The 15,275-nt window shown below is 43.2% G+C and overlaps 1 protein-coding gene across 2 annotated transcripts in view; it reads right to left on the reverse strand.

Moving 5' to 3' along the window:
- Positions 1-5,718: 5,718 nt before the first annotated feature.
- Positions 5,719-15,275, reverse strand: part of PPA2 (inorganic pyrophosphatase 2) — a 48,029-nt gene continuing 38,472 nt past the window's right edge. For both annotated transcript variants that reach the window (XM_014571623.3, XM_006119315.4), the window contains 3 exons: positions 13,121-13,190; positions 7,822-7,861; positions 5,719-5,913 (listed from right to left, as the gene is read on the reverse strand). In XM_014571623.3, the coding sequence (XP_014427109.2) occupies positions 5,885-5,913; positions 7,822-7,861; positions 13,121-13,190 (139 nt within the window). In that variant the 3' untranslated portion in view covers positions 5,719-5,884. The remainder of the gene's footprint in view (positions 5,914-7,821; positions 7,862-13,120; positions 13,191-15,275) is intronic.

The following is a 15,275-nucleotide window of genomic DNA, read 5'->3' on the forward strand; positions in this document are numbered from 1 at the left end:
TGAACTTATATTTTGGTACCTGCTCCCCCCCCCCCACACACACACACATCATCACTCCTGGTTTTGAATGGTTTAAGCCATTACCTATACTTCATATGAAACATCCATAGGAAAGTTCAGTCAATGTAGATAGGCCTCTCCCATGGTCCATTGTGAGTTAAATGGCCTATGATGAGCCACTTAATTTGAATAGTCCCTCTAAGATGTGCCCTTGTGGGCATTACACCAGGAACAAAAATATTTGAAATACAGACACAGATCCAATAGTCATAACTTCAAGGGAAAAATGATACATTCATACAAATCATATTGTATTCATAGCATAATCATATTCAGCAAATCAAAATATTTTCATAGAAATCTTACATGCCACATTTTGTACAAGACCGGTGCAGATAAATAACAGTGGTTGCAACCATGATTTTCATGGTCATGTTTTATTCAAAGACCCAATGAATAACTGCTACAAATAGCAAATTCGTACGCCACGGTTGGCTGAAGCAAGGGTGGCATGGTATACAGTGTTTTGCCACACTTCTGGGCTGCTGCAGTGGTGTGTGGTGCCTGGTGGTTGGCCTGCTGTAACATGAGGGTTTCATCTTACCGGACCCCATGGTCCTCCTGCGGCCCACTCCTAGCTCACCACGAGCATTTTGACAGGAAGTACCAAACAATAATAACAATAATGCGAGTGTGTGCATGCACCTGTGTGTGTGTTAGTATGTGTGTATTAGAGTGTGTGAGGGAAGTGTGAGAGAGAGACAGTGAGGGCAATGTCACTTGAAATCCCTTCTCTCCCCCACATGGCCTAGCTCGCCCACCATTCATGTGAATGTTTCGCTCTTCCTGGCTCAGGCTCAGCCCCCCAACGCAGACCAAGCAGTGCAGGCAGACAGAGACTCTGCTCTGCTCAGTGAGTGATGGGCTGGGCTGCCGCACCACTCTGAGCTTCCTGGGGCTGGGGCAGAGCTGGAGTCTTCAGTTAGCCGGCTGAGGAGCAAGTGAGGGAGGAGTCAGGGGAGAGCGCTGGGGAGAAGTCCACCAGGCCATTCCCAGGGTGGAGCCAGAGAATTAAGCGAGGAGTCCGGCCACAGCATCCTGGGCAAAGGCCTAGATTGCCTCGCCCTAATACTGGCGGCGAGTAAAAGCAGCATTCACCACTACAATAATCACTCCCTAAAAGCCAAAATTAAGTTGGTGTTTTTCTGAAAAGTTTTCCTTTCAAGAAATATACAATAGACTATCTCCTATAAAAAGTATATTATAGCAAGCCCAATACACATGTATTAAAGACTTCTTTCCAGGAAATATTCTAGTTTTGGGTTTCATGTTTATTCCCAACAGCTGTCGTATGTAATGGCTAAAGAGCAGTGACTGCTGCTGTACAGTAGCTATGATTCCTGACACATTGGACTGAGTTTTAAATATAACATTCAAGACCCTTATGGGAACATGAAGGAGGCTTTGATTAAAAGAACAGTTAGAGAAAGTAAGTCTGTACAGAGATCTGCAAATCTATTCCTGAGTTATCTCCCACAACGTTACACTCCTTGCAAGCAGATGTTCTCACTACAACTTTTTTAATCTTTCTATTCACTTCTGAAAGATTTTTATTGGGAGCATTTAACCTTCATACTAAAATTTACTGCATGTCTTTTTATCCCATCTGGAAAAAACTTAAACAATTTAGAAAAACCTATGCAAACAGATGCTGAAAGCAATATGAAGACAATGGAATATCATATTGTTCCATATGTATGATTTTTTTTTAACATTTTAAATAACATATGCCACAACACTGGTCATTTCAGATCATTTTACTTGTGCAGCACACCAACACTCTCCTAGTTTAGCATTATTTACTTGCAGTGTAGACAGACTTACACCATCTCCTTTATTCCCTTCCCCTATAGTTTAAGTTACAAATACTCTAAACTGGCTCATTCTGACTTATCCAGTGAGGGATTATATTACTAATAAAAAGCTACTGAAATCCTTGTCAAGGGCTAAAGAACAGAGTTCAGACAAACTCTTATCCACCTGAACATCCAGTAATGTGACATACACCATCCAGTACCAGTAATGCCCCTCTGCCATGTATACTGGCCAAACTGGACAGTCTGGATGTCAAAGGATAAATGGACACAAATCAGACCTCAGGGATGGTAATACATATAAACCTATAGGGGGAACACTTTAACATCCCTAGACATTCAATAATGGTTTTGAAAGTAGTCACCCTTCTACAAAAGAACTGGAATTCCTTTTCAAATTCAACACTATCAACTTATCGTTGAATAAGTATTTCAACTGGCCAATGCATTACAAAGGCAATTTCCCCTCTCTGAATATTCACATCTCCATATCTCCAAATGCTGTGACTGAACCAAATCCACTGTGACTTGATTAGGCTCATTAACACAAGTAACTTCTTGTATAAACCTCTGCTAATGTAACTTTCACTACACTTCATCTGATGAAGTGGGTTTTACCTACAAAAATTTATGCCCTAATAAATCTATTAGTCTCTAAGATGCGACAGGACTCATTATTTTTGCAGATACAGACTAACATGGCCACTCCTCTGAGTTTGTTTATAATGATTATGGGATCTACTTTGAATAGGTCGTCCATGGATACTCATTTATTGTCTCTGTATTTGTTTACATCTTGTCTTTTCCTTTTTGGGACTCAAAAATAATTTTCAAAAATTACAACTGGAGATAGAGGGTAGTTTGATTTTATGTAGACTCTTTCACGGTTCAGCTGTCCCTATGGCCTTTGTGGGACTGCATATATTGTGTAATTGCAGCTGTGTTAGCCTTGGGAAATTTGAGAGAAGATGGGGGAGGTAATATTTTTTTATTGGACCGATTTCTATTGGTTAGAGGGGCAAGCTTTTGAATCATAGAGAGCTCTGCATGACCTGGAGAAGTGTGAGACTCAAAAGTTTGTATCTCTGACCAACAGAAGCTGGTGACCTCCCCCACCTGATAAGATCACATTACATACTATGATGACCATGGGTGTGGTACAATAGCTCACCTATGGCAGATGGTTTTATATTGAAGAATGTGCTCCCAGGATTCCAGAATGAACATATTATTTTCAAGCACTAAATATATAGTATAAATTATAGGCTACCGAATTTGTAAGTATAACACAATCTGCTAGAAGATCCCAGAATAAATGACCATACTAAAGTTCCTGTACAAGAACCTGAAGCAATATCCCTTAAAGGTCAAAAAGCACTATGTAAGAAGTGCTAATGATAATATTCTTCTCATATTGCACTTTTCATTAGTAGACCATTAAGATTTTTTTTTAAACCACTGAAGTCAGTATGATTATCTCCCATTTTCCAGATGGGAAAATTTAATCATAGGGTGACCCAGCAGACCAATGGCAGAGCCAGGAAAAGAAGCTAGGTCTACTAAGTCCCAGTCAGACTCTCTATACATTAGGCCACATTACTAAAGCATTTTAAGCCAATGAAATGGCTCATTGCAATCAGAATTTGCTGACTAACAAGGGATAATATAAATCTAAACCTTATGAAAAAAATCAGTCTTGCAGGGTGTGTCTACTTCAGCAATTTTCTGTAAGCTTCCCAGTCTTGCTCTAGCATCAAAGGATCTCCAGCAAGTGGTAGCAACAGGGAGAGTACTAATATTGCTGCTATTTTAATCATTGCACCAGCTCACTTTTTTCACAGTTGGTCTCAATGGCATGGTAGTTAAAATATCAGTAGTCTGCCTACGTAGAACTCCTTCCATTCCACAAGTGGATATACAAATAATGGGACATTTTTTAGAAAAAAATGGGACATTTTTTAGGAAAAAAAAAAAGAGTATGCTTTACTTGGCTTTGCCTATTGAAGCAGGAAATCTGGCAGGTGGTTTTACCTTAACAAAAGATATCAGGTGTAATTCCACAAATTTTACCAATCTTGCCCCACTGGATAATGAAATATCATAAGCCTCCTAGCAATGAACAATTTTAAAAATGAAAAGTTTTTTAAAGAGGTAAAAATCCTTCCTGGAGCATGAAGATCAAAAATGATCAAAATGGGATGTAGTCTGTAGACCACGTATTTGTAAATCCTTGCTACAATTCATTATGCCATATGCATTTCCCGATTCAATTAATTTCCTGAAGTACTGTTATTTTTGTCTACTTTTTTAAATAAGCAAATATGCTGCACACACAACCATGTGAAACTGGCAAATAGGTAACTGTGGATGTGGACACACTATATGCAGAGTCTGTCAAATTCTGTGTCCTGTTGCACATTTGCATAGACATTTAGCCCACATTGTAGGGCATATTTTCTGTTTCAAAGGCATCATGGTCAGGATATCCCTACAGCCGTCGTCACCGACTGGTCAATCGTGATCGACTGGTCGATCGCGAGGCCTCGACCAGTCGCTCACGAGGCGTCCTATCGGCCCCGCCCCCATTTCCCTCCCACCCCCTGAGAAGCCCCACTACCTACCTCAAGTGAACATGAAGGTAGTGTCGGCTTCCCGGGAAGGACAGAAGTCTCACAGCTTAGCGCCACTTCCGGCGATTCCGGAAGTGCGCTAGCTGCTCTGCCAGGTGTACTGCAGGAGGGAGCATCGGCTCCCTGCACCACACAGGAGAGGTGAGTCAGCCCCGGAGGAGGCGCGCGCGGGGTTTCCCTGCGCCGAGGGGGTCGGCCCCGGGGCAGGAGCGCGCGGGGCTTCCCTGCGTGGGGGGGGGGGCTGTCAGCACCGGGACAGGCGTGCGCGGGGTTTCCCTGTGCTAGGGGAGGGGGGTTGGCCCTGGGGCAGGCACACGCGGGATTTTCCTGCGCCGGGGGGGTCGGCCCTGGGGCAGGTGCGCGCGGGGCTTCCCTGCACCGCGGGGGGATCGGGCCCAGAGGAGGCACGCGCTGGCTTCCCTCTGCGGGGGGGTGGGGGGGGAGAGGGGATCCTGGGAGGAGGCAGATGCAGGGGACTCTCTGCCTCCACTGGCACCCCACTCCCCAGCCCCACTCCTCACTCCCTTGTCCCCAGCCACAGAACTCTGTCCCTATTCCCGTCCTCACTCCCCGAACTCTGTCCCCACTGGTACCCTATCCCCAGCTGCAGAAACCTGTCCCCACTGGCACTCTGTCCCCTGCTGCAGAATCCTGTCCTCTGCCCTCCCAGCACCCTGTTCCCTTTCCCCTGCCCCCAGCCACAGAACTCTGTCCCCACAAAATGTATAATTATAAATGCTTCATTTTAGATTTAAATAGCATGAATAAAAAACAGACCATGTATTTCATAACTATAAACATGTCATTTTAATTTTATATATCGCATAATTTAAAAATAAACTGTTTATCAGAGTGTGTAAGTAAGGGCTGGAGATAGCAAGTGATGGGCAGGAGGAGAATAGAGAGGGTGGGGCTTCAATGAAGGGGTGGGGCGGTAGATCTTCGCTTGTTCTGAGATTTAAAAAGTGATCTTGGGTGTAAAAAGGTTGGAGACCACTGCCTTACAGCCTTGTGACCCATGGTTGCTAGAGCAGCCCCTTGAGGGCTATGAGCAACTGGCTTATGACCATCCCAAATCCACCTCTACGTCTGGAGGATGTAAATGTGTATTGAAGCCACTTTTGTCCCCCACCTCTTCTGGTACAGGTTTGATGGTCAGAGAAACCAGAGTTTTCAAGATGAGAAACAAACAAAACACCACACAAAGAAACAAAACCATTTAAAAATGTCAGTTTATTTACATGGTAGAGGGTTTATGCTACTTGCAAAGTTGCTTCAACAGAAACCCAGCAATTAGTACCTTCGCTTGCCTGTCTTCAACACTCAGGAAATGAGGCATGATTCAAGATCTGATGATATGACTTCAGAACAATCCGATAATCACTTGTTAAGAAAGTGCCACACATCAACTAAAACAAAAATACACATCAAGAATGGGATTAATTCTACATAAATAATCAAATGCAAACACTCAGAAATACAGTATTCTACACTTTCAGCGTCTTTTCTATCTCCTCTTCCAAACACATACAGCTCCTTGACCAATTAATCAATCCACATACAGAGTGCTCCCACGTTTTATTTTGTGATACAACTTCATTGAAAATTACATCTTACAATAGCATATAGCCTTGATGTATTGCACACATCAAAGATTAGGCAGATTGCGGCCAGTGTGGTGTCAGAGGCTTGAGATGGAATACATTAGTAAATAAATGCTATTTATTGGCATACCATATAAGGACAAAAGGAATGCAACTTGCTTTCCCATGAAATTGATTACACAGATGTTACTTAGTGAAGAATGTGGAACTTGACTCAAGATTTTCAGTTTCTTGTTGTCTTTCCCTTCCCCTCCTCCAGTTTCTAATAGTGCACGTTTCTCTCAAACAGTACTTCGGGCATTAAAAAGCCAACCACATTTTTTTTTTTTGAGTAAGCAAAGCATATTGAGTTATCTTTATTGGGTCATTTCTGTTAACTTGAAAATCAGTTCCACAAGAATAGAGAGGGGCAATTTTGCTTTAACTAACAGTGAAAAAGTAAATTTGGCTTAGTTTTGTGGGATAGCTTCAGGGGGAAGCCGAGTTAATTTGTACAGGAATAAACAACAAATTGGTATCATGAGCTTTCGTGGGCACAGCCCACTTCTTCAGATGACCGGAGTTTGGAGTTTAGGATGTGCAGACCCAAAATAAATAGGGGGGGAAGGAAGGAGGAACACTTTAATCTTCCTAATCACTGTTTAAAAGATCTTCAAGTGGCTGTCTTGTCACAAACCAATTCTACTAGCCAGATACACAGAGAAGCATTGGAATTAGAATTCATCTGCAAATTCAATTCTCATGCTAATGGACTCAATCGTGATGAAGGATGGTTGGGACACTATCAACCTAACATTCAATGAAGGTGCAGACAGCTCTTTGTATAGATTCTTATGTTAAGAAGGATACTATCTACTGACTTAGATTCTTATCTGCTTTGTTTTAACTACCCAATCTTCAGATACTTACTGACTTCCAGCTCTACCTTCCTGTTTTTCCCTTTGATTTGCCATACCCTGTGCTCCCTGTCTCCCCGCCCCCCCCCCCACTCCCCATTTATTTTGGGTCTACACATCCTAAACTCAAAACTCCAGTCATCTGAAGAAGTGGGCTGTGCCCATGAAAGCTCATGATACCATCTACATGTTTTGTTAGTCTACATGTTTTGTTAGTCTATAAAGTACTACCAGATCATTTGTTGTTTATTGTGGAATAGTTTGTTTTGTTTTCATTTTTAGAGTTGCCACAAGGAAGAAATAAAAATAAGCAAAGGAACATTTCTTTAAAAGGATAAATGTGGCCTTCCATAATTTCTAAAACAGAAAAATATTAATATGACTGCTCATCTTATTCTAGACTGACACGGACTAGACTATAGTACCCTTAGCAACACTGAATAGTACTTCATGCCACTTGTAGTCCCTTTTGCCTCAGTGGAACTATACATTGTCTAAGGTACAGGTTATATCTCACTAAATCAGGACACCCTGGTTGGGCAACATCTGTGGTCTGGCTCCCTGGTCTGGGGAGTTTGGACCTCTCTGGGTCCTAAGGCTACCAGACCAAGGAGGTCCAACCTTTACTACTCAAGGGAAGTGAAGACAGCATAATCTCGCCCTATGTAAGCATTTCCCCCCAACTTCTAATGCTTAGTATGCTTAGTTCACAAAAGCTTTTTCAACTAATCTATGTCAGGGGTTTTTTGTTTGTTTTTTTTAAACAGAAAACTAAATAAAAATGTATATTGCCATGTTAAGTAACAATAAACAGTACCTTCAGCAGAAACAGAATCTCCACTCACAGGGGGTGGTGCCTACAGAAAAAAAGCCATAATATTAGTAACATTCCATAAACAGTATCCAAACTCCAAGTTATCTTATTGTGAAAATCAACAGATATTAGCACAAAAAACATGACACTGGAACCATATGAAAACACCTCTCCATATCTCCATTGTTCTTACTACCTGTCCAAATCTCTCTCTCTCAAACACAGGCACAGACCTAGCAGTAGCAGATGAATACCTGTGTAGTACAGGTTGAAGCTCTCTAATCCCGAACTCTCTGGTCCGGAAACACCTGTGGTCCAGAATGATTTTAGTTACTCAGATGTCCACATACCACAGGTGTGGCCAAGGTTCCTGTGATCCCATAAAGTTTGTTTACAGCTACCAGTCCTAGCTCTCAGTGTTCTGTGCAGTTATTTAGCTCTAATTTGCCCCTAAATATCCTCTAAGTGTCCCATAAGCAGTGGAAGTGTTGGTAATGCTGCTAGACAATATTGACCTCCTGTGGTCCAGAAAATTCTCTAGTACAGAACCGTCAGGTCTCGAGAGTGCTGGACTAGAGAGGTGAGCAAATATATTCACATTTAGGATCAGTGTTACTTATGTCTTACTTCCTTTCCCATCCTCCTATTTCTCTCCTCTCTCTTCTATTTCCTACCCTCTGAAATTCCTTCCCTTCAGAAAATCTCAGTTCTACATGGGCTTCACTCCTATCCCATCTGCTAACATTATCAACAATTAAATATTTGACACTGACATTTAAAGTAAGAGCATTTGAATATAGAGTTAACACCCCATCAGATTAAGAGGGAAGGATATGGGAATTCACCATTCTTAAGGCATGGCTACATTGTTAATAAGGACTTTTTCCTGGGTTTTAGCCACAAGTGTCCTATGGTCCACATGTAATCGCATAGAAAATATACCAGGTTATTTTTTTCGTTTGGTTGATTGGGTGGGTTTTTTAAGTTCTCAGTGGAAAACTGCCCCTTTTCCTCTTTTTAAAGATACTTCTGTCTTGAAAGAATTCCTACCAAAGTACTTTTACCACGGATACTTCTTCCAGCAAAGTCGTTCTACCACATTTTCTTTCCAGTATTATAAGGGAAGAATGATGGGATAAGTCTGAGATAAACTGTTCTGCAAGCTATTTATAGTTTATCTTGGAGGTTTTCCAACTTTATAAAAATGTTTTAAGCATCTTTCTTGTAAGTAAACAAGCAGTTCTTGGCATTAGTGTTAAACAAGGCTTGCCTGCCAGGTCAGTTTTAATTTATAGATTGGGAAGTAAGTAAATGGTGCATTTTAACACAGACATATCCTGCTACATGTTTCATTGTTCCAGCATCTACTTTCCAGTGTGCACCAACATTGGTGCTTGGAAAGAAATAGAGAAAGATCAGGAACACCAGAAACTCTCAACTTCTGTCAACAGTTATAAACTCTAGTGTATGTCTGGCTACAGAATACAAGGGTAATTTGGGGTATTTCAGTTGTTCAGTACATACTGCTTTCATACACAGTCAACCACTCCTGAGCTCTCTGATTGTACCAATTTTACTTAGAGGTATCTCCAACTTCAGGGAAACATTCCTGACTTTCACTAATGTTAGGCCAACTGTCCTGAAACTCCAAAAACTACCCTGAAACTCAGCTATCAGTGAAGAGTAAAGTGAGACAAAGATCAACAAAGTAAAACACATTTACAAGACAGAGAACAAACCAGAGAGAAACACACTCTTACAAAGCAGTCAACTCTGGGTACTTAAAAGCAAGGCGGAAACCATCCCAAAGTGCATGCATTAGGTAACAGGCAGAAATGAATCTCCCATACTGACAAGTCATTTGAACCTCAACTATAAGGCCATAAAATTATGAAGGGCCAGATGCCAACAGACTAAATCACATTGAAGTCAACAGGTCTATCCATGGGCAATGTGTCAACAACAAGAGTATCAGCATCTATGCAGAATCAGTGCAAAAATATTTCTTTATATTTTTGCTTTTTATTTTGTTCTTAGGTATGGAAATTCTAGGCATTCTAGTCTCTGTAAAAATGCATGGAGGATGCCTTTTATCTTTTGCAGTGAATTTGGCCATGGAAAAGACCCATTTAAAATTTAATATCTGGAATTTGACATTTTGCTCTCAAAAGAATGTTAAAAGGCTGTATTGTTTCCACTGCAAGTTACTTTAGATTGGAAATAGCATGCATTAAAAATTCAAAATAAAACATTGTGCAATTTACTCAAGGATGCATTTATTAAGAGTAATTGGGTACCTTTAGATAAAAATATTAAAGAAGAAAAATCTGTAAAAACAGCACAAGCAGGGGAGGTATTTGAGGAAAGTACCTCAAAGAAACTGTGAAACCATTCAAGGAAAGGAAAATGAATAATGAGAGCAGGAAGAAAAAAAGTCAAAAAGAGCAGTAGCTAGTCAAATTGTATTTAAAATTTAGATTTTGTAAACACCAGCAGTAGAAATACTTCCACTGATTTTCAAAAATATAATCTAAATGAAACAAAACAATTACCTGAAATGTTTCAAATCCAAACAGAGCAGCACAAAGGACTTGAAACTGACAACTGTTTCATTTATTTTCATTGTCCAAGTAAATAATATGCCCGAACTATAATTTTTAGTTGTGTTTTAACACACGAAAAAAGACAGGAAATTCTAGCATAGAGAAAACACAGATATTTACTAACAATTTTCTTTAACCAGATAAATGGGACTAGGGACAAATGTAAGTACTGAAACAAACATTTCTTGTCTAAATAAAAACGTTATAATCATTTTAACATGTTGAAACATACCTAATAATTCAAGCAGAGACATACTTTATAAGAAATGCAGAAACTGAACAGAATCAACAGTGAAAAGTCTGATTTTGAAATTTCTTGAAATTGTAACAAAGACTTATTACCTTACACTACACTGTTAAAACGACAGTAGCCAAGTGGTCACCAACCAGTAGATCAGGATCTACCAGTAGATCTTGGAGCCTCTGACAGGTGATTGCTGACTGGTTTGGCCAGGAAGCTATCAAGCGCTGGCATTTCATTTGCCCCTCCACCCTCTGCCATGCTGCTGCTGTCCTCTGCCTTGGAGTTGCCCCTGTGGGAGCCTCCTGCTTTCTGTGCGGGGGGCGAGGGGGGGCGGGAAAGAAGAGTGGGGGTGCTGATGTAAGGGTGTCCCTCCTCCACCCACTTCTGTACCCTATCTCCACACAGAGAGAAAGGAATGGAGGTAGCTTGTCAATGCTAATCTCTGTCACTCACCCACTCATTCACTGAGAGAGAGAGAGAGAGAGAGAGAGAGAGAGAGAGAGAGAGAGAGAGAGAGAGTGTGTGTGTGTGTGTGTGTGTGTGTGTGTGTGTGTGTGTGTGTGTGTGTGTGTGTGTGTGTGTGTGTGTGTGTGTGTGTGTGTGTGTGTGTGTGTGTGTGTGTGTGTGTGTGTGTGTGTGTGTGTGTGTGTGTGGTCGGTCTTCACTCTCATCTCCCCACCAAACACATGGAGGGAGGTTGTTACTTCTTTTACTGCTTGCAAAGTTGGTTATTTTTGGTTTTTGACTGTCCCCACCCTGAACCTCCTCCTCCATCCAACCTCATGCCCCCGACATGAGTCCCCCCGCACCCAAACTCCTTCCCAGAGCTTGTGCCCTGAAACCCACCCTGGACCCCAAACCCCCACCCTGGGCTAAGCCCGAAGCCCCTCCCACACTCTAAACCCCTTGTCTCAAGAACAGAGCCTGCACCCAACCCTCTTCCCCAGCCTGGTGAAAGTGAGTGAGGTTCGGGGAGGAAGGGGGATTGAATGAGCAGGGTGAGGTTTTGGAGAAGGGGTGGAACAGGGGCAGAGCCTCAAAGAAGGGGCGGGAAGGACGTGGGAGAAGAGTGTTTGGGTTTGAGGTATATCTTACATCGCACTTAAATTGAAAAAATGATCCGGTGGTTAAAAAGGTAATGTCAGTTAAGCCTTTAAATGCACAGAAATGGGAAAGTCAGTGTTTAGCTTCCCCTGAGTAGAATGTATAACATGTTGCTGTTTTTAATCTTCTAGCAACACTTTAAGGGAGTTCACTTTTAACTGCTTATTGCAGATACAATACCACAGGCATTCATTATAAGGAAATGTATTAGTCCTCAGCTAGCTAAAATAAATAGGAGTATTTGACTCACCATCCCAGTACATTAAAAATCCTGGGTTTTGGATCACTGATAGATCACTTGTATAAGCTACTGAAGATTTTAGCCTGTATCTTACAAGTAAACAATGAAAAAGTGAGGCAGCTAGAAAGGAAGTCTCCAAATGTGCATATGTACCATGTGTCTTGTTTTTGAAAGTAAAACCATTCGTTTTTTCAAACTTTGGTTTTAAGAGGCCCAAGGTCTCATTTGACACTTACTCTGACGCAGTTGCTAGAATTGTGCACAAATCAAGTGATTGAGGGTCTCAGTTAAGGCTAGTTGAGCTGCACATGCACGTGCAAGTGCAAAACACCAATGTGTTCATAGTAATGGCCAAAACAAATACACGTGAGAAACATTTGACCTTTTTTGTTAAATCAGGCACTTAATATTTCATTTTCTTTGCTTAAACTGTGGTCTCCAATATAGAACATTTAAAGGGAATAACTTCTCCAGTAACATTTACACATGTTAATATCAAACCTGCAGAACAGTTTTCCAGTTTAGAGAACCTGTGTATTTGAATTTCACATTAATTTATATTTGAATTTTACTCTAATTTGGAGAACAAGGCACTATTCTTTAACAAGCATTTAGAAAAACATTTCCCCCTTCCTTGTATAGGGATGCATTTAATTATGCAAGTAGGCAAACAAAAGATTAATTATGCAAGTATGCAAACAAAGTGATTAGAGAGTACAGTCAGCTAGTCAATGAGTTTTAGCACAGGGTGGTAACTCATGGCAACAGAGCAAGACAGAGAAGACAACAGGCTAGATACAAAGAGCAGTCAATCTTGCTATTTAGCATCAGAAAAAACGGCACCCTAGGAACAAAAATCAGCAAAACAATAATGAACCTGACAGAAAATACAATTATTATACTGCAGCAAAAGACATTTATATTATAATGGTGATATTTTCCCTCATAATACCGGTGTTCTGCATTTTTTCCCCAAACCTCACATTTTCATTTAATGTAAGAAACCACTTTGTGTTTTTTATTTCAGTGCTGGATTTTTTGAACCTTTGCTTGCCTTATTAACAATTTTTTTTAAATAAAGACATTCTATTAAAAGTTTTTTGCCCTTACTGATTGCACAATTAACCTGGCATCCTCTTCACTGCAACAAAAGGGGCTGTCGTGCACCATAACATTCGTGCTGAAAAATAAAAATAAGACAGTAAACATTAACAATGAGAAAAAATGGAATAGACTAAAACACCTCTGAAAAGAGTCCAATGGTCTACCAAGAAGTGAGTTAGTCAGAAATGAAGCAACAATAACCAATTTTATATACTAAATACTTTACCTTTATATAGTGCCTTTGTTTCTTAAAAGAACCCCAGACATCTCCATAAATAGACACAATGACAGGGAAACAATCCTCAGGTAAAGGATCCAATCAACAGGCATAAACCTCTACTCTTTCAAAAAATACCCAAGATGTTTAATGCTCATGGAAAGCAATGGCAACAGGAGACCAAATTCTCTGCTAGTATAAATGGCTCAAGTTCCACTGAAGTTAAGTGCAGCTTCACCCATATATACCATTACAGGCAGTCCCCAGGTTACGTGGATCCGACTTACGTCGTCAGATCTCTACTTAAGAACGGGGTGAGGGAACCCCGCACAAGCTGCGCATCCCCCCCCCCCAGCAGACCGCCGAGATGCGCCGCGGCGGTCCCGCCACCCGCGTCCTCTGCGGCGAGAAAAGCCGCTCCGTGTCTCCCTGGTCTGCTGGGAGGGACCCTCCAGCAGACCAGGGAGACACGGAGCAAGGCCGCGGAGGACGCGGGCAGCGGGACCACGGCACGTCTCTGCGGTCCCACCGTCCGCGTCTTCAGCAGCGAGAAAAGCTGCTCTGCGTCTCCCTGGTCTGCTGGGGGGGGGGGCGCAGCTAGTGCGCCCCCCCCTCCCAGCAGGCCAGGCTTTTCTCGCCGACGCCTGGGGTAGAGCAGCTGGGGGGCTGCCGGGTTGGTCCCACAGCGCCGAGGTGCGGCGCTACTGGACCAACCCAGCAGCACCCCAGCTGCTCTGCCCCAGGCATCCCCGAGTCAGCCGCTGCTGAAACTGACCAGCGGCTGACTACAGAAAGCCCGAGGCAGAGCTGCTCTGCCCCAGGCTTCCTGGAATCAGTCCAGCAGCGGCTGACTTGGAGACACTTGGGGTAGAGCTGCTGGGGTGCTGCCGGGTTGGTCCCGCAGTGCCGAGGTGCGGCGCTGCGGGGACCTACCCGGCAGCACCCCAGCTGCTCTGTCCCAGGTGTCCCCAAGTCAGCCGCTGCTGAAACTGATCAGCGGCTGATTCCAGGAAGCCCAGGGCAGAGCAGCTCTGCCTCGGGCTTCCTGTAGTCAACCGCTGGTCAGTTTCAGCAGCGGGATGACTTGGGGACACCTGGGGCAGAGCAGCTGGGGTGCTGCCGTGTTGGTCCAGTAGTGCCGAGGAGCGATGCTGCGGGACCAACCCAGCAGCACCCCAGCTGCTCTGCCCCAGGCGTCCCCAAGAACAGCTGGGGTGCTGCCAGGTTGGTCCCGCCGCGCCAAGGGTCAGCGCTACCAGACCAACCCAGCAGCACCCCAGCTGCTCTGCCCCAGGTGTCCCCAAGAGCAGCTGGGGTGCTGCCAGGTTGGTCCCGCCGCGCCAAGGGTCAGCGCTACCAGACCAACACAGCAGCACCCCAGCTGCTCTGCCCCAGGCGTGTCCGATTCAGCCGCAGCTGGTCAGTTTCAACAACGGCTGAATCTGGACGCCTTGGACAGAGCAGCTGGGGCGCTGCCGGGTTGGTCCCCGCTGCGCCGCACTTCGGCACTGCAGGGACCAACCTGGCAGCACCCCAGCTGCTCTACCCCAGGTGTCCCCAAGTCAGCCGCTGCTGAAACTGATCAGTGGCTGATTCCAGGAAGCCTGGGGCAAAACAGCTCTGCCTCGGGCTTCCTGTAGTCAGCCGCTGGTCAGTTTCAGCAGCGGCTGAATCGGGGACACCTGGGGTACAATATGTACCAGTTCCGACTTACATACAAATTCAACTTAAGAACAAACCTACAGTCCCTATCTTGTACGTAACCCGGGGACTGCCTGTACTGACTTTGGTTTGTAAGATCTCATTGACATTACCCGACAGGGAATACTATGCAGTTTTTCCTTCCTCAAAGTAAGACTGTGATTTTTTTTTTTAAAATATACTAACATATAGAATAGGTGCATTGAAATAAAAAAAAATATGAGGCTCGATATGACCAAGTTA

This window comes from Pelodiscus sinensis, chromosome 5 (genome assembly GCF_049634645.1).
Source record: "Pelodiscus sinensis isolate JC-2024 chromosome 5, ASM4963464v1, whole genome shotgun sequence".
Classification (NCBI taxonomy): domain Eukaryota; kingdom Metazoa; phylum Chordata; order Testudines; family Trionychidae; genus Pelodiscus; species Pelodiscus sinensis.